Source organism: Anser cygnoides, chromosome W (assembly GCF_040182565.1).
Source record: "Anser cygnoides isolate HZ-2024a breed goose chromosome W, Taihu_goose_T2T_genome, whole genome shotgun sequence".
Lineage (NCBI taxonomy): Eukaryota > Metazoa > Chordata > Aves > Anseriformes > Anatidae > Anser > Anser cygnoides.
Window position 1 is genome coordinate 4,943,824 of NC_089911.1, and position 17,218 is coordinate 4,961,041.

At 54.3% G+C, this 17,218-nt stretch overlaps 2 protein-coding genes across 7 annotated transcripts in view; one reads left to right on the top strand and one right to left on the bottom strand.

Moving 5' to 3' along the window:
* Positions 1–9,337, top strand: part of LOC136788832 (ATPase family AAA domain-containing protein 2-like) — a 35,830-nt gene extending 26,493 nt beyond the window's left edge. Inside the window, exon 10 of the mRNA XM_066987542.1 lies at positions 655–9,337. The gene's annotated coding sequence lies outside the window, so the exon portion shown is untranslated. The remainder of the gene's footprint in view (positions 1–654) is intronic.
* LOC136788830 (uncharacterized) lies at positions 3,904–12,972 on the bottom strand. 6 transcript variants are annotated; one of them, XM_066987525.1, is made up of 17 exons: positions 12,813–12,972; positions 12,601–12,680; positions 12,271–12,396; positions 11,921–12,000; positions 11,484–11,595; positions 9,971–10,060; positions 8,498–8,602; positions 8,114–8,269; positions 7,806–7,963; positions 7,520–7,667; positions 6,691–6,828; positions 6,097–6,273; positions 5,405–5,563; positions 5,147–5,248; positions 4,685–4,775; positions 4,357–4,416; positions 3,904–4,115 (listed from the first exon to the last, which is right to left on the bottom strand). In XM_066987525.1, the coding sequence occupies exons 1-17, from the start codon at positions 12,928–12,930 to the stop codon at positions 3,973–3,975; spliced, it is 2,043 nt and encodes a 680-aa protein (XP_066843626.1). In that variant the 5' UTR covers positions 12,931–12,972; the 3' UTR covers positions 3,904–3,972. The 6 variants fall into 6 exon arrangements, with proteins under 6 accessions (XP_066843626.1, XP_066843623.1, XP_066843622.1 ...); XM_066987522.1 differs by having other exon boundaries at positions 5,405–5,560; positions 7,520–7,963; XM_066987521.1 differs by having other exon boundaries at positions 7,520–7,963.
* Positions 12,973–17,218: the final 4,246 nt, after the last annotated feature.

The window sequence follows — 17,218 nt, forward strand, 5'->3', positions numbered from 1 at the left end:
TTTTTCAGGCACTGGTCATCTTGATCTCTTCTTCCACATCTGAGAAGGAGTTAGAACGGACGCTCTGTTCCGCCTGTGAAAGAGAGAGGATTCTTTGGATTCAGGGAGGCCGCTCCTGAAAAAATGAGATCTTTTAGCTTGAGAAGGGCTTTCCTTCTGTTATCTCAGGGCCTGTGAACTTTTGTAACTTAACTTTTAATACTTAAATTAAAAGTAATTAGCTTTCTTGGTTTTCTATTTCTTCCTTTAGCTTTAACAAACAAATCTCTCCTATTCAGAGGGCACTGTACAAGTTAGTCAGGAGCGTGCTCTGCTGTAGGAAGAGAGAGAACTTAACGGGTAATTATTCAAAGTCTAGAAATTAACTTCTTGAGCTTGTTGTGGCTTTTCAGGAACTGTTTCTAACTCTTCCTAATTGTTGTGAAACCACTGCTGATACAGGTCCATACAGTTTATATCCTACCCTCTATTTTGGATGCATAAGGATGCATCTGAAGCTAGAAGGGGTAATAGGTCATTGTGATGGTGGTAGCACACTATTTTGCTAAATATTACTGACTCTGTATGACAGAGTCTTTATTTTTATAGTAATAGAAAGTGTTCTTAAGCTTTCATTTGTGCTTGCTGCTAATTTGTCTTTGTTTTTCTTATTAGGAGATTAAGAAAGGAATCGCAGTCTTCCAGTATTTCAAGTAAAGGGGTCTTCAACATACTTGATTTCTACTCTCCAAGGCACCCAAGTTTCAAGGCAGTGAAAAATAAGAAAAAACCATCATCCCAGGGTACCCAAGCACATAACCAGAGAACACAAGCTCCCCGTTTGAGCACTCAAAGCTCATCCAAGTACCTTCCTGGAGCAGCCAAGCAACTTCCTGGGGCACTCAAGCATCTCCCCAGAGAAAGCAAGCAGCTTTATGGATCACACAAAGCACTCAGCGGAGCACTCGTGTATCAGTCCAGGGCACCCCAGCACCTCCAGGGAAAAGAAGGCACCACCCTGGAGCACCCAAGCAGCTCCCTGCAGCACCTGACTCTCTCTCTGCCTGGACACACATAAGTATCTTCCTGGAGCACTCAATCGTTAAGAACCAGGCTCCTGCCCTGGAGCGCCCAAGCTCCTCCAGGGGAACACAAGCACCTCTTTGGGCACCTAAGCATATCCCCAGGAAAACCAAGCACCTCCTGATGTACTCAGACACCTCCCCAGGGGTGCTTAGAATCTTGCTGACTCACCAAGCATCTCCCTGGAACACCCAAGGTCCACACTGGAGAAACCAAGAATGGCTGTGGGGCCAACAAGCAACTCCATGGATGAGAGAATCAGAGAAATGTGGAGATGCTTGAGTTCCCTGGGAAATTGCTGCCTGCCTGAGTGAGATGACTGTGGCATACAGGGAATTGCTAGAGCCTGCGGCAACCAAGCACCTCCTCGGGGCACAAAAGCATTGCTCATAGCTATCCCAGCATCTCCATAGGGCATGCAAGAACATCCTTGGAGCTCCCAAGCACCTCCCTACAGCCATCGAGCACCTCCCAGGAGAAGACACACATCTCCCTGGGATGCCCAAGGATCTTCCTGGGTCACCCACAAACCTCCGTGGACTCCTGGAGCCCCTTGGTCTGGCACACCGCATGTCTCTGGGGCACTCAGGCATCTCTTTGGAGCAACAAAGCATATCCAAAGGGTAGACAAGCATCTTCCTTGAGGAGCCAAGGACCTCCCTGGGGTAGCCAGGCATTTCCACAGGGCACCCAATCATCTTCCCAAGGGAAACAAGCACCTCTCTTGAGGCAGCGAGCGTCTCTGCACAACATTCAGAAATCCCACTGCAGCAATCAAGTATCTCCCCAGGCGACAGAAGCATCTCCGTCAGGACATACAAGCACATTCCTGCAGAACCCAAACATCTCCCCAGAGCATCCACGCACCTTCCTGGAACACTCAAATAACTTTTTGGGACACGTAAGGATGTCACCGGGGGATCCTAAAATCTCCCACAGTGTCCCCAGCATGTTTCTGGACCACCCAAGGAACATTCTAAGGCACTTTGCGTGTCCCTGAAGGCCCCAGGAATCTCCCTGGACCACCCAAGCATTACTGCTGGGCACCCAAACATGAATATTTGCAGGACCCAAGCAGTCCACAGAAGCAGAAAAGCATTTCCAAGGGCACACAGGAATCTCCTATGGGCACAGAATGGCCTGGGGCACATAATCATCTCTCGGGAGCACCCAGGAATTTCCCTCCAGCAATGGAACGCCTCACTGGAGAAACCATACATCGCCCTGGGTCAGTCAAACATCTCCCTAGGTACACAAGCATCTCCCTGGGGAATCCAAGCACCTTCCTGGAGGACCCAAGGAGCTTCTCGGGGTATGCAAGCATTTCCCCATGGCCCCCAAGCACCGCAAGTGGCACCTAAGCACCTCCCTGGAGGCTGCCACCACGTGCCTCTGGGTCACAAGCTCCTCCCAGGAGCACTCAAATATCTCACAGGCACACGCAAGCATCTCCTGCATGTCACATACTCCAAGATACTCCTGCATCTGACTGGAGAATCCAACCGTCTCCCCAAGGCTCCAAAATACCACCTGGGGCACACAGGTATCTGACTGGAGATGGGAAGCACCTCCCTTGGAACCCCAGAGCTTCTGTGGGGTGCAGGAGCCCCTCCCTGGGTCATTCAAGTATGTCCACAGGGCACCCAAGCACGTAAGCATTTTCCTGGTGGACCCATGCATCTCCTATTAGCACTCAAGCATCTCACTATGGATGCACTGAAAAATTCTCCCACACCACAAAAACATCTCCTTGGAGAAGTTAGGATTCTACCTAAGGCACCGAATCATCTCCCTTGGGCACCCAAGTACATCCTTCAGGCATCTCTCCTGTTGCATCCCAACCCCTCTTTGCATTACCCAAAAGCATCTCCCCTTAGAAAAGAAGCATCTCCTTGGAGGACCCAAGCACCTCCCTGGGAAAGAGTAGCATCAACTGTGGGCACCCAGCTGTGTAAAAGGGGCACCCAAGAACATCCTTGTAGCACCCAAGCATCTCCCTAAGGCAAACCAGCACGGGACAGCCAAACACCTCGCTGGGGAACGCAATCACCTCCCTTGAAGACCAAGGATCTCCCTGGTGTACCCAAGCATTTTCCCAGGGCATGCTGGCATCTCCTCAGGGCATCCGAGCACCTTCCAGGAGCACAACATCTTCTCCTGGAGGCACACAAGAACGTGCCCAGAGCACCCAAGCATAGATTTGGAGCAAGAAAGCACAACACAGGGGCACCCAGGCATGTCTCTGGAGCACGCAAGCATCTCCTTTGTGCAATGTAGCATCTCCTCAAGGTACACAAGCACCTCCAGGGGCATCCAGACATCTTCCTGGGGACCATCAGCGGTCCACAAGCACCTCCCAGGGGGACACGAGCTTGTTTCCAGTAAACCAGTGCTTCTCTGAGGAAACATACATCTCCCCGAAGCACCCAAACATTGTTCTCTTTATTCCTGTCAATAACAAACTACAGCAGTGAGAATCAAAAGCAAACTAGAAACACCTTCCTCCCTTACGCACTCTTCTACCTCCTTCCCGCAAGCAGCACAGGAGAATGGGGAAGGGGGGCCCGGGCCTCCTGCTCCACTGTGGGCTGCTCTCCACAGGCAGCAGCTCCACTCCAGAGTCTGCTTCTCTGGGGCCTCTCCATGGACGGCAGCCTCCTTCAGGCCAGATCCACCTGCTCCTCCATGGGCTCCTCTGGCGGCGGGTCCTTTTTGGAGCCATCTGGGGATGGTTCTTGCTTGCCTTGCGGCATCTCCTGGGCTCTTCTCACACAAGCTGCCCCTGCAGAACCCCCCTATCAAAACCTTGCCACATAAGACATCCAGAAGGACACCAAGGGGACTGGTCTTGTAGTTCGAGTTTTATTCAGAGAGATCTTCCCCAGGGAAGCTCTGTGGCTCCCTGGCTGTTCAGGGCCAGCAGCGCAGTGCTGCCAGCCTAGCCCATCTTGATGCGGGTTGCTGCTGTACTTGACGTTGCAGGATCTCTATGGTCCCAGCTGCCAGGTGACGGATCGATGGATGGATGTCGTATTCCGAATGAATTTGGAGGTCTGCGACAGAAAGACACAGAGCAGAGATGAAACCCGTTGACCTACAGAGACCATCCAGCATCACTCTGGACCATGCCAACCCCATCATATACTTCTAGGGCCAGCAGGAACAGGTCAGACTAGCATGTCCCTTTGCCCCTGCAGCATCTCCTTGGAGCAGGTCAAGGCATGGAGCTGCAGACTGCAGGGGCTGTGCCCCCTGTCACTTGGTCCCAGTACCCCCAGCACTGCCCTCACTCACAGGTGATGATCATACGCAGCTTCTCTTTGTCTAGGTCCCCGGAGTGCAATGCAGCAAACGCTAGAAAAAGAGCACCAGTCAGATCCTGCTCCCCATTACAGCCCCTGGTATAGACAGGGCTGTGCCCTCCCCCCCTGCCCCCAGCACCCCTGCAAGCACGGTGCCCAAGGAGGAACCTGAGCAAGGCACACACCAGGCCCACCTGCATGGGCAGGGGGCTGAGGGAGGCACAGGGCTCCTGGGGCTACAATCAGGGGCTTCAGGGCCCACAGGGCTGCGCCTTGCTGCCAGGGCAGGGCCCAGACAGGGAAGTGGGGCCTGGGCTCACCGATGAATTTGACAGCCTCCTGTCGCAAGTTGGCCTGAGCATCCTCCAGGTATGGCAGGCATCCTTCCACCCTGCTGATCTTCTGCTTGAGCTGGAGAAAGCACAAGGGCGCGGGGCTCACATACCCTCCCCAGCCAGCCGGACCAGTCCCTCCTGCCAGCACCCCCCTCCCCCTTTCCCCCAGGCCATCCCCAGCTCCCAGCCAGGAGCTCTGTGGGGCCGAGGTTTGGAGAGAGTTAGGAGACCCTTCTGTCCCGCTGCCAAGGCCCAGATGAGCTAGGGTCTCCTCCAGCATCGGGGGAGGGGAGGGTCAAGGGGCCTGCAGAAGAGCCCCCCCGGGGCTCTGTGCTGGAGGGAAGGGAGCCACAATGCAGCTGCAAGTGGTGGGCTCTGGGCTGCAGCAGCCTGGGCATGTCGGGCAGGCTTGTCCATTTGGGGTTGGGGCTGGGCGGTTCTCCTTACCAAGTACTCCCAAATCCTCCAGATGTCCTCAGTCTGAGTCAGCTGCTCAAGCTGTTTCCACTTCAGGAACTTTGCACAGGCAAGTAGGACTACTGCAGAGGCCTGTGGAGAAGCAGAGGCAGGGAGGTGGCACCGCACACACATCTCTAAAGTGTCTGATTGCCTGCTGCCCTGCCCCCCCCCCCCCCATGCCCAGAATACCCCTCTGGTGTCAGCACACCCAGTGCCCACATCAACGGCCAGGTGTGAAATCTGTACCTTGGCCACGCTCTGAGTCTCGTCACTCATCCGGAACAACAGTGGAATAAGGGCCCTGCGCACGGTCGTTTTCATTGCTCCTTTTTTCCACCACACCACAGACTCCATCAGGTCTTTGAAGAGGAGCATGGAGCGCTCCCGCACCTCACTGGACACCTGCTAAGGAGGACAAAAGGAGGATTTCAGCAACTGCCAGCCTCCCCTGCCCGTGGGGAGCAAGGGCCGTAGGGTGGCTGATGTGAAGGGTGAAGCCTTGTATTGCGAACAAAGGAGCTGGAGGCCCACACAAGGCAAACTAACAGGTTTCCTGCACGGGGTGCCTGTACCGTAGAGTGTGCTCCAAGCCAGCCCACTTTTACTACTAGCTGCACCAGCCATGTCAAAGTACAGCTCACCCAAGGAAAGGGCTGAGGAGGATATATGGCTGGCCTTCGATAAGGCTTCTGGGGCACTCTGTCTCCTCAGCTTCTGCCTTTCTGCCTCAGCACAGGGAACTTTTGACTGTGCTGAGTTGTCAACCTGACAGGGAGAAGCCCTATTGGACTGCAGAGCCCAGAAGACAGCCCACAAGTGCCCAGAGGAGCAGAGAGAGAAGAAGGCCCTGCCCGAGTGCTGCCCACAGGCCTGGGCTGAAGGGCAACGCCATTGCGGAGTGCCCGTCTGCAGGGCTCAGTCACCCACAGCAGCCTTACGTTGTTAAAAAGAGGCAGGAGTCTCTCAGCCAGTGCCAGAGCGATGGGGCTGGCCTCCGTCTTCTCCAGATGACCGATCACGTTTTCAAAGACAGTCAGGGCCTTCTCAGTGATGTGTGTGTTGTCATACTGCAGAGTCTCCATGACTTCTGGCAGCAGGAGCTGCACTACCCTCACCTGTACAGAAAGACACCATTGCTTTTAGTGAAGAAAATGGCCACCTTAGCCAAGATGCTCTGGTTACAGAGCACCATCATCCTGCTCGCTTCCTGGCAGCTGCCATGGGAATCTCACCAACAACCTTCCGTCAGGCAATGGCCATGAGTGTGGTGATTAAGTAGCTGGGAGAGCAGGGCACGGGGAAGGGAGGTGATGAGAGCAAGGGCTCCGTTTCCCCCACCGAGTCGCCCCCTTTGCAAATGTCCCCCAGGGAAGCCATCTGGAAAGCTCCTGGGATCCTCCACAGGCAGACACCAGGCCCCACCACCACCATCACCCCACCTCCTGACTCCCAGCTAATGACAAGCCATGGCGGTGCCTCCTGTCCCAGCACCAGGCTGCCAACAGGGCTTTGCTTGGCAAAGTGCGACTCACCATCTCAGATCTCTCTGACAACATGACGAGGGCTCTGAGCACCAGCCAGAGAATCGGCAGGTTGTCAAGACTCAGAAGCAGCAGGAGCTTTTCTGTGTCACATAAATCCGCTAGTACACGTTCAGTTGGACACATCATCTGAAATGAACACAGCCGTGAGAGATGGGCAGAGCCTGCAGCATGCCCGTCACCCTGCAGCTCCTGGCTCCCCTGGCAGCTCAGGGCAGGGTGCAGGGGACACAAACCCTGGTGCCCGTCCAGGTGCCCGTCCTGGGGCAGCTGTGCCAGAAAACAGGGCCCTTCTGTGCCCTGTGCGTGGCACCACGCAGCACCTTTTCTTTGCCTGCTCCTCCTGCCCTCTGGCTGTCCGCAGCCTCTTGCTGCCATGCCTCTGAGGAGCAACAGACCAGCATGAACTGGCACAAAGCAGGCACTGGAAGCAGGTGGCTACAGGTGCTACTTGTGCCCGGTCTCACAGCCTGCCCAGACTGTGCAAAGACCATGGCTCCGCCCCAGCCCCAGCCGTTGCTGTGACAATACCCCTGGCCCTGCCACTGCCACAGGTTTCCAGTCTGAAGGGCAAGGTAGGGGGGTGCCGAAGATGGCGAAAAGTGAGCACTGCGTATAAAGGGGTAGGCTTCGTCTTCGTGCACAGGGACCCCATACGGTTGATGTAGGGGGGCTGGTGCTGGCCCTAAGGGGCTGTGTCTATGAGTCCTGGAAGAAGTGACAGTTTGGGGAAGATGGGGCGGGGAAAGGCCTGTGCCTCTTTCCTGGAGGAGAGCACACAGCCCTGAAGAGGAGCAAGGTGTGTCCTCTGGTTACTCACAGCCAGGTTAAGAAGGCTGGTGTGCTCTGTCTGGACGTGCAAAGACCAGCACACCCGTTCGTCCTGGAGAACGTTCTGTAGCTCTCGCAAGATCTTCCCTGAAGTCATTGGAAGGGAAAGCATCGCCTTCCAGATGTCCAGCGTAGTGCTGCAAGCCCAGAACACTCTGTTGGCAGGGCTGCCCCGCCCGCAGAGCTGTGACCCAGACAAGCCCCGCAGGTCCCAGGCTGTCCTGCAGCCCTGGCCCTGACCCACCCCGTGCTTAGGGAACTGTTGGGGCTGGTACCTGTCAAGTGACGGAAGGCTGGTCAGCACACTTCTGAGAGCTTCCCTGGGAAACTGGTTAGTCAGTGCCTTCAGTACTAAGAAGAAGCTCTGCCGGAGTAAAGATGTGCTGTTGCTCTTTTTTAGGTTTTCATGGAGGAATCTCAGAATCTTTTGCACCTGGAGGGGACACAGAAGAGAATGTAGCTGCCACTGGACTGCAGCCAGTTGCCCAGCTGCCGCTGAAATTGCTGCTGGGTGTGCGAGGCAGGATGTGAGCAAGGCTTGAAAGGGCTCAGGGGCAGGGCAATCCAGCCACGGGCTGCTTACTTCCATCAGCCAAGAGGCAGAGTCTCTCACGGCCACTTCCAGCATGAACTTGGCCCACTGGTTCTTCTTGTTATCGATGCAGCAGTCTCTCATGGTCTCAAGTGTCCTGAGGACGATGGCTGTCCTCTGAGGAGGCTGGAGGTATTTTCCAAATGGCTACGGAAGGAAGGAAGGAAGGAAGACATGACACATTGAGTCAGAGAGCAGCGCCTGGGGAGGGAAGATCAGGGGAAAGGAGGAAGAAAGACCCTCCCTTCAGGGCAGAGCTGTGCTGACAGCCCCCACCTGTGCCCAGCTTTGCCTCGCAGGCACCCCTGAGCTGCAGGCTGCTCTGGAACACAGGGAAGGGGAGATGGCCTGGCTGGAGGGTGCCTGCGTCCTTACCTCCTGATCAGAACAGCTAGAAATGAAACCAGTCAGCCTCCAGATCCTTTCCATGGCTCTCTCCTTTGCAAGTTTGTTCTGAGAGTTCGCAAAGCGTAGCAGCACCTGCAGGAAGCAAAGCTGCTGGTCTGCTCTGGGAGCTGACAACTGCTCCAGCAGAAGCAGCACTGCTGAACTCCTGGCTGGAGTCACAATGTTCATTAGGGATTCCCAGAGCTGGAGCAAAGCCCTCAGTGGGTCACTGAGCCATGGGGTCCCTTCACACAAATCCCAAGGCCAACCCTGTAGCCAGGCAAGTAGGCAGATGCCATCCCAGGGAAGCCCTAGCTCCTTCCCATTCCCGCCCCCAGAACACAGTTCCCTGTCCCCTCTCCATGAAGGCTGGCTTTTGGAGCAATGTCCTGGTTTCAGCTGGGATAGAGTTAATTTTCCTCCTGGTAGCTGGTGTGGTGCTGTGTTTTGCATTTAGGGTGAGAATAATGTTGGTAACACACTGATGTTTTAATTGTCGCAGAGCAGTGCTTACACCAGGCCAAGGACTTTTCGGCTTCTCGCTCTGTCCTGCCAGCAGGCAGGCTGGGGGTGCAGCGGGAGCTGGGAGGAGACAGACCCAGGACAGCTGACCCAAACTGGCCAAAGGGGGATTCCATGCCATCTGATGTCATGCTGAACAATTATATGGGGGGGCTGGCTGGGCTGGGGGGACCGGGTGCTCGGGGATAGGCTGGGCATCGGTCAGCAGGTGGTGAGCAATTGCATTGTGTATTATTAGTAGTACTATAATCATTATTATTATTATCTTCCTTTCTTTTCTGTCCTGATAAACTGGCTTTATCTCAACCCGCAGGCTTCATTTTTTCTGATTCTCTCCCTCATCCCAAAGAAGGCGTGGGGAGGGTGAGTGAACTGCTATGTGGTGCTGGGCTGCCGGCTGGGTTAAACCACAACAGGCAGAAATGGCCTGGGTTTATGCAGTGCCACAGTGATATGTCCTCCAGGAGGCCAGGAGAACAGAGTTTCGGGGCTGGGCTCCTGTGCAGGACGGGCAGGTCCCAGGAGAACTCTGCCCCATTCACACCTGGCAAGGAAAGCACGGGGCACCAGGAAAGCAGGGCGATGGCAGCTCCAGATGCTGCCAGTGCGGTGCACAAGGACAGGGCTCAAATTCTGCCACTGCTTTGCTGCAAGGAGAGCTCTGGGGGCAGAGGAGGCCCAGAAGTGCTGGGGGGAAGCTGTGCTGTGACACAGGAAGGACCTGTGGAGGGCAAGGGACGTTGACAGCAGCCAGGGGACACTGGGGCCCTAGAAGAGCTTGGTGGGCAGCCCCTGGCTCCCCTGAGCGTGCTGGGCACACTCCCGGCAGGCACTATGGTCTCTGTGCACGGCACAGGAGGCACTCTCCACTATTACACGTCACCTTGCTCTAGGGTGAGGAACAGCCACTGTGAAGCCCACACTGTGAAAATGACAAACCTGCAAGATCTTATGCAAATTCTCCTCGAAGCTGGAGGCAGGAGGGCTGATCAGCAACATCTGCAGCATGTTGTCCATACTTTTCAGGGTCTGCAAGAAGGACAAATTGTTGTGGTGGCAGGCTTTCAGTGGTCCTTCAAAGCTCTAACTTTGAGACTGTGCTGAACTCCCCCTTGTACTGGGTTTACATAGCAAGGTTTTGGGGGGCTGCAGGGTGGGCCTCTGTGAGTAGAATCCAGAAGCAGCCCCTTGTTAGATAAGGGCCTGTTTCAACCAGCTCCAAGGGGACCCCCTCGCTGCCCAGAGCCAGGCTAATATGCAATGTTGAAATGCCTCTGTGAGAGCATTCTTAAGACAGGGTGGATTAAATATATATATATACATATAGCTGCACAACAGCAGCTGGGAGAGCAAGGAGTGAGAAGCGGCCCTGCAGACACCAAGGTCAGAGCAGCAGGAGGGCAGGAGGTGCTCCAGGTGCAAGAACTGAAGTTCCCCACGGCCTGTGGAGAGGCCCCTGGTGGAGCAGGCTGTCCCCCTGCAGCCCATGGGACCCACACGGAGCAGATCTCCACACTGCAGCCCGTGGAGGAGCCCGCGGTGGAGCAGGTGGATGTGGCCTGGAGGAGGCTGCGGCCCACGGAGAGCCCCCGCAGGAGCAGGCCCCGGGCCGGAGCTGCAGCCCGTGGAGAGGAGCCCACGCAGGAGCAGTTGACGTGGGGGCATCTGCTACCTATGGGAGACATATGTTGGAACAGTTTGCTCCTGACAGATGGACCCCATGGTACGGACCCATGTTGGAGCAGTTTTTGAAGAGCTGCTGCCTGTGGGAAGCCCACACAGGATCACTTTGTGAAGGACGGCATCCCATGGGAGGGACCCCACACCGGAGCAGGGGCAGAGAGGGACCGTGAAGGAGCGGTGGAGACAAAGTGTTATAGACTGACTGCAACCCCCATTCCCCCGTTCCCCTGGAGGGGAGGACGTCAAATAGGGTGGATGGGGGAAGGTGTTTCCTTTTTTTTTTTTTGAGTTACTCACTGCTCTAGCTTGTTAGAAATAGGTAATAAATGTTACTAATCTCCCTGCTCTGAGCCTGTTTTGCCCTTGATGATAGTTGTTGAGGGATCTCCCTGTCCTTAGCTCAACCCTTGAGCCCTTTCCATCATATTTTCTCCACCTTTCCCTTTGGGGAGGGAAAGTGAGAGAGCAGTTGTGGTGGAACTCAGATGTCCTGCAGGGCAAAACCACCACATCCCTTACTGCCAAGGAAGGACAGCTGCAGCTCTGTGCGCTGCCCACGGGAGGCCTCAGGGCAGAAAAGGTGCTGTGTGCAGACCAGGCCTCAAGCATTGGATACAGCCAGGCAGATGGAAAGGGTGAGAGGGACGTGATGGGGTGAAGCAAGGCTGAGACCCTGCCCAGCAAGGATCTTCAGTCATCTGTAAATACAGGCAAGCCAGGAGGTAGCTCAAAGAGATATGGGCGCTCCTGTTGCTCACCCAGCACATACCATACTGTAGAGGCGAATGTTGAGTTCCTCTTCCGGAGGAAGGAAGAAGATGCTCTTGAAGGATGCAAGTAACAGAAACGTCATTTCATCCTCCACCGCCATCTCCACTGTGCTGCAAAGAGAGAGACACTGGTGCTGGCAGCAGTGCCTCCACGACAAAGGGAGGTGGACACAGACCTCCCATAGGCAGAACTCCAAGGGAGGGCTGGGGAGCCCTGCTGGGATCAGTGTCCTTCTCCATGAGGCTGGCCTGGGCCAGAGGACGGTCCTGACACCTCCCAGCAGAAAGCTTCAGTGCTCCCTTTGTCCTCTGGACAAGCCCCGAGCAGGGGAGAGCAGAGGCCCTGCATGGATGGTGAATGCCTCCTTGCCAGGGTCAGATCTGCCAGGACCATGCCCTAGGGATATGCCAGCTGAGCCAAGGACAGGGCACGTACCTCAAGGCAGAGACAGCAAGCATGGCTTGCTGCCGCACTGCTGTGAACAGCTTGTCCTTGGGCTCCTCGTCCAGCAGCACCTGCAGAGCACAACCGGGATAGGACCTGGCAGCCGCTGATACTCAGCACCAGCAGAGCCAGCACTGCTGGGCAGGACCAGAGGAGCCCTGGTGGCCCCAGCCCAGCACCGGCACCCAGAGTGCCCCCTGCACCTTCCAACACTGAGGTCCCAGCAGCATCCACAGTCTCACTGGGAGCAGCTTGGCGTCCATGCATTTGGCCCCCAGTCACCCCTGCCCAATGCCCAGGGAGCCTCGCTCCCTTCCCCAGCCCGCCAGACGTCCCCTCACCTGGATGTTCTCCGCCAGCTTATTTCTGCTGCAGAAGATGTCCAGGCCCTCTAACAAGCCCTTCTGTTGGGCGGTTGTGCACACAGTGATGACGTTGCTCAGGAACTTCATCTTCTGCACCTCATCCTGGCAGCCACAGAGATACCAAGAGGGAGCGTGAGAGGGGGAGCCACAGCCAGCAGGACCGCAGCATTGCGGGGTGCGGAGCTGTGCGGGACGCCTGGAGGGCAGCAGCTCTGCCCAGCCAGCAGCCCTCCAGCAGCCTGGCAGCAGAGCCGGGGCACGGCCAGGACATGCAGGCACAGCCGCCATGGAAAGGGCTGCTCTTACCCTTTCCAGGTTTCTGACGTAGGCCTCGATGAAGACCACAGCTTCCTCTTCCTCTTCATACACAGGTAGCCAGATAGCGTCTAAGACAGAAGGAGAGCGAGCATTGCTGTAGAGAGGGGCTTAAGGATGAAGCAAGGGAAGGGGGCCCTGGCTTCAAGCAGGGGGCGCGGCTGGCCCCAGCCCTGCCCACCCCAGCGCAGACCCTCGCTCACCAGGCTGCAGCGGCTCCACCTCGCACACCTCGATGGGCTCCATTAGAGAGCTGCTCTCCTGGGAGCTCTCATCCTCTTCCCAGGCCACCCTGGGGCGGCTTGGGGGTCTCTGCTCCATTGAGTGATGAGGGGTGAGGGTCAGGAGGGGGCAGGCTCGGGACTGCCACGGGCAGTGGGGAAAGACGTGGGCTGCACTCGGGGGCTCCTCGCCAGTCCCACTCGCTCCTGCCCTGTCCCCTCGCTGTCCTGACGGACAGTGCGGGGCCACTGTGCCAGCACCAGCTATTGCCAGGTGACACCGGCCTGTGTCACAAAGGGCCTCTCTGTGACCTCACGCCCCCACTCGGTGGGGCAGCACTGCTGGGGCACAGCAAGAGCAACAACAGTGCAGACAGAATGGCCAGGAAGGGCTCAAGATCACTGCGCAGCCACTGTCACCTGTGGCTTCCTGACTCCTGCATCCACCAGCTCCTGCCTGTTTGCGTAGTTTGCACAGCCATTTCCAGCCAGGTTGTCTTGGTTTCAGCTAGGATAGACTTAATTTTCTGTTTTAGACCAGCCTAAGATCAGCTTGACAGCTGATCTCTGCGCGATTTACCAGCTGCCCCGGTAACTAAAGTTTAGCAGCAAGGAAGACTTCTGGCCTTCATCAAAAGACCAACAGAGTACGCTGGACGACCACCCGAGGACTCCAGCGCACATGCAAATAGGGGCGGGAACCTATGTTAATGATTCTTCCGCTACCTAATGAATATGCAAGAGACTTACGGGGGAACTGAAATGAATATGTATATATCCTATCAGTATAAGCACCCTGGTAGTAAGCCTTGGTGCACAAGCTAGGTGGAACGATCCCCCTTGCACCCAGCGCTGCAATAAACATACCTGCTTTATAACTCTCCTTGAGTTGTAAAGTTTCTTTTCCGTGTGTCAGAACACAGTGAGGAAGACTACCGATGACCACCAGAGACCCCCAAAACACCACCAGTGGAAACAAATGTGCATGCGCCAGAGACATTTTCAAATTTTAATGAGTTATGGGAAATAGTATGGATATGTTAACTATTTCTTAGCAATCTGATGAATATGCATGTTTTTATTGTATATAACCCTCGTAGCTTGAAAAAGTCAGCACGCACACTGGGTGGAGTGATCCCCTGTGCATCTGGCGCCGCAATTACAGAATGCCTGGTTTCTAAAATTCCAAACTGATTACTAGAGAGTTTCTTTGACTGACTTTTACAGTAACACCATACTTACAAAACCATATCTCAGAAACTATTAATAATTACACTTTTACCTTTTCTCCTCAAGGAGCCAATGGGGGGGCTGGGAGGGGGTATAAGGGAGGAATACTTTTCCTCCCTCTTCACTCTGCCTTTCTCCTTCACTTTCCCTTCTACTTGAAGAGCTAGTTACGATGGCTCTTCAAAACTTTGACAATCCTTGGGATGTTCAGACCAGCGTGTTCTTATTCTTATGTCTCCTGAATGCACTTTGTGTTTCGTTTAAAATTAAACAACTGCTTAAGAATGCCATCCAGAGATCTGTCCTGAGGCAGGATAGTTATGAGTGGCAGGGAGTGTGGGAGGATAAGGGCAGGCATCTAGAGCAGTGCTTTGTACATTTGATTATTCTTATTCTTATCATTTTCTTCTTCACTATCATCATCACCATCATCATCATCATTATTCCTTCCCTTTCTGGCCTACTACACTGTTTTTATTTCAACCCACAAGTTTGGTTTTTTCCTCTTTGTTTCTTTCTTTTCCCGATTCTCTTCCCCATTCCACAGGGTTGGGAGGAGGGTGAGCGAACGGCTGTGTGGTGCTGAGCTTCCTGCCAAGTTAAACCACAACAGTCCTTTCTGGCACCCAATGCGGAGCCTGAAAGGTTGAGTGTGTTAAAAGGAATTTCTTACAAGCATTAGATCAGTTTAATAGTTGCCGATCACGAGGTTGACTTTTTCTTTTTTTATGTTGGGTTTGCTGTGTTTGTTTTCAGAATTGTGTTGTATGGCACATTACTTGCTCTATGTGTTCCCTGTTGTGCTGTTTATCATTTTGGGGGGCTGTTGTAAGGTTATCATTTTGCTGTGCTGTGTAACACTGGCTTCTGATACGATACAATTACTGGTCATGAGACAAATCAGGCCATCACCTCCATACTCCCGGAACCATCTCTCAGAAACCGTTAAGAATTATACGCTTTATCTTATCTCCTCAGGGAGCAAATCTGCTGGGGAGACGAGAGGGAATCCTTTCCTCACTTCTTCACTTTCTTTTCTTGTCCTGCTTGGACTGGCGCAAAGGCCGCTGCATAAACTCTCTCCCGTTTACTTTGTTCAAAGGCTTGCTGTTACTCCGGCCCCAATTTGAAATCATTCTTCTTCTGTGTCACCTGATAGAGCGGGCTTACAATCAGACTGTAACTTGTAACGTCCATTCTCCAAAAAACATCAATGCTTCAGAAAGATTGAGTTTCCTTTTTTCTACTTAGAGGAGACATAGCTGTTACTTTGTTGATCACATCCATTGGGATCCAAATAAGTTCCCCTTGCCATTTAATTCCTAAAAACTGGATTTCCTGTTCTGGTCCCTTGACTTTATTTTGTTCTATGGCAAAGCCAGCTTTCAGAAGGATTTGGGCTACTTTCTTCCCTTTCTCAGAAACTTCTGCTGTGTCACCCCACATGATGATCTCATCGATGTATTGCAGGTGTTCAGGAGACTCCCCCTGTTCCAGTGTGGTCTGGAGCAGTCCCTGGCAAATGAGGGGGCTGCACGTACCCATGCCTCTAGGGTCGAGGCAGATTTTCCATCCCATTTTCTCATGTCCTCTCCATGGTCACGTAGGTAAAACCACAGGAGAGCACGTGGTGCGTGTACTCCCTGTATCTCCTTTCCTGAACAGAGGGATGCTTGCTCCTGATAGCTGAGACACTGGTTCACATAGGTGGGGAGGAAGATATATTCTCTTTAAATTGGTCGACCTCCTGGGAAAGTTTCTCCCCAGCCAAGATGCAGGAAGAAGAGAGACTTTCTTTGTACTGCTGGAATTGTCTAGTCAATTCGTCCATCACAGGTTCCTCTCGTTTTCTCTAGGTCATTGCTGCCAATGAGCTGGCATATTATGATGGTGCTCTCTGTAAAAACTTCCGCCACATGGGTCGCGTACACTTGACTTCATCTGGATCTTTGGATAGCTGTTCGTTGTCTAGGTCATCCTAAATCACATCCAGCATGGCTAATACCCTCACGTGCTGGAAACCCTTCTCCACGGTGGTCCTCTTGCCTAGTTGACATGCAAGACCTTTCTTGAAGGGATACCTTTCCTTCATGCCTGACAGGAGTCGCCTCCAGAGGGTGAACATTTGTGCTCCTTTTCCTTTTTTCATTTGTGCTTTGTCAATGCCCCCTTCCCTAGTGAGGGATCCCAGCTGCCTGGCTTCCCTGACCTCTAATTGCAGGCTATTGGCCCTGCTATCTGAGCACCGGAGCAGCCAGGTGACAAGGTACTCACTTGGACGATGACTGAAATCTTTTCGCATATCTCGTAGCTCACAATTGGATAGGCATCAGGTAGTCATTGATGCTCTTATGATGTCTTGCTCTTCATATGCCTGTTCCTCTGATGGCCCAGCCACTTTGGAGTATCCTGTCTTGTCTTCCCCCCCCCCCCCCGTCTGAGTAGGAGTTCCTCTGCTTTCTGAACGACCTGACATCCATTGTTTCATCTTGGATACAGGGGCAACTGACACCGGCACAGTTTGTTTCCTTGGACCAGCCTTGGAGACTGCCACATGGGTTGGAGTGGCCGCAGGGCCTGTCACAGGGGTTGGAATGGCTGCAGGGCCCGTCACAGCGGTTGCAACGGCCGCAGGGCCCATTGCAGGGGTTGGAGTGGCTGCAGGGCCTGTCACAGGGAACGCAGTGGCCACAGGGCCCATCAAAGCGGTTGCAACGGCCGCAGGGCCCATTGCAGGGGTTGGAGTGGCCGCAGGGTCTGTCACAGGGGTTGCAGTGGCCACAGGGACTGTAACAGGGGTTGGAGTTGCCGCAGGGTCTGTCACAGGGGTTGCAGTGGCCACAGGGACTGTAACAGGGGTAGGAGTTGCCGCAGGGTCTGTCACAGGGGTTGCAGTGGCCACAGGGACTGTAACAGGGGTTGGAGTTGCCGCAGGGTCTGTCACAGGGGTTGCAGTGGCATTGACTGTGGCCCATTGAGCACAGGCCAAGCCCCAGCACGTTGCAGTGTTTTTTGTCTCTTTGGAAGTGCCAGGGTGATGCCACACATTTTTCAAGCATTCTGCCAGCGTTTTAGGATTTTGCACTTGTTCAGGGGTGAATTTCCTGTTATTCGGGAGGACAGACGTTTCCACAATGAGAGCCCACCCCTTGCCTCTC

Excerpts from the sequence above, each read along its gene's own strand:
- LOC136788830 (XM_066987521.1), bottom strand. The coding sequence starts at position 12,930 with ATGGAGCAGAGACCCCCAAGCCGCCCCAGGGTGGCCTGGGAAGAGGAT. Across the intron at positions 8,603-9,970 it reads ATTTGCATAAGATCTTGCAG|GTGCTGCTACGCTTTGCGAA; the intron begins GTTTGTCATTTT and ends TGCTTCCTGCAG. Across the intron at positions 4,116-4,356 it reads GCTGCGTATGATCATCACCT|ACCTCCAAATTCATTCGGAA; the intron begins GTGAGTGAGGGC and ends TTTCTGTCGCAG.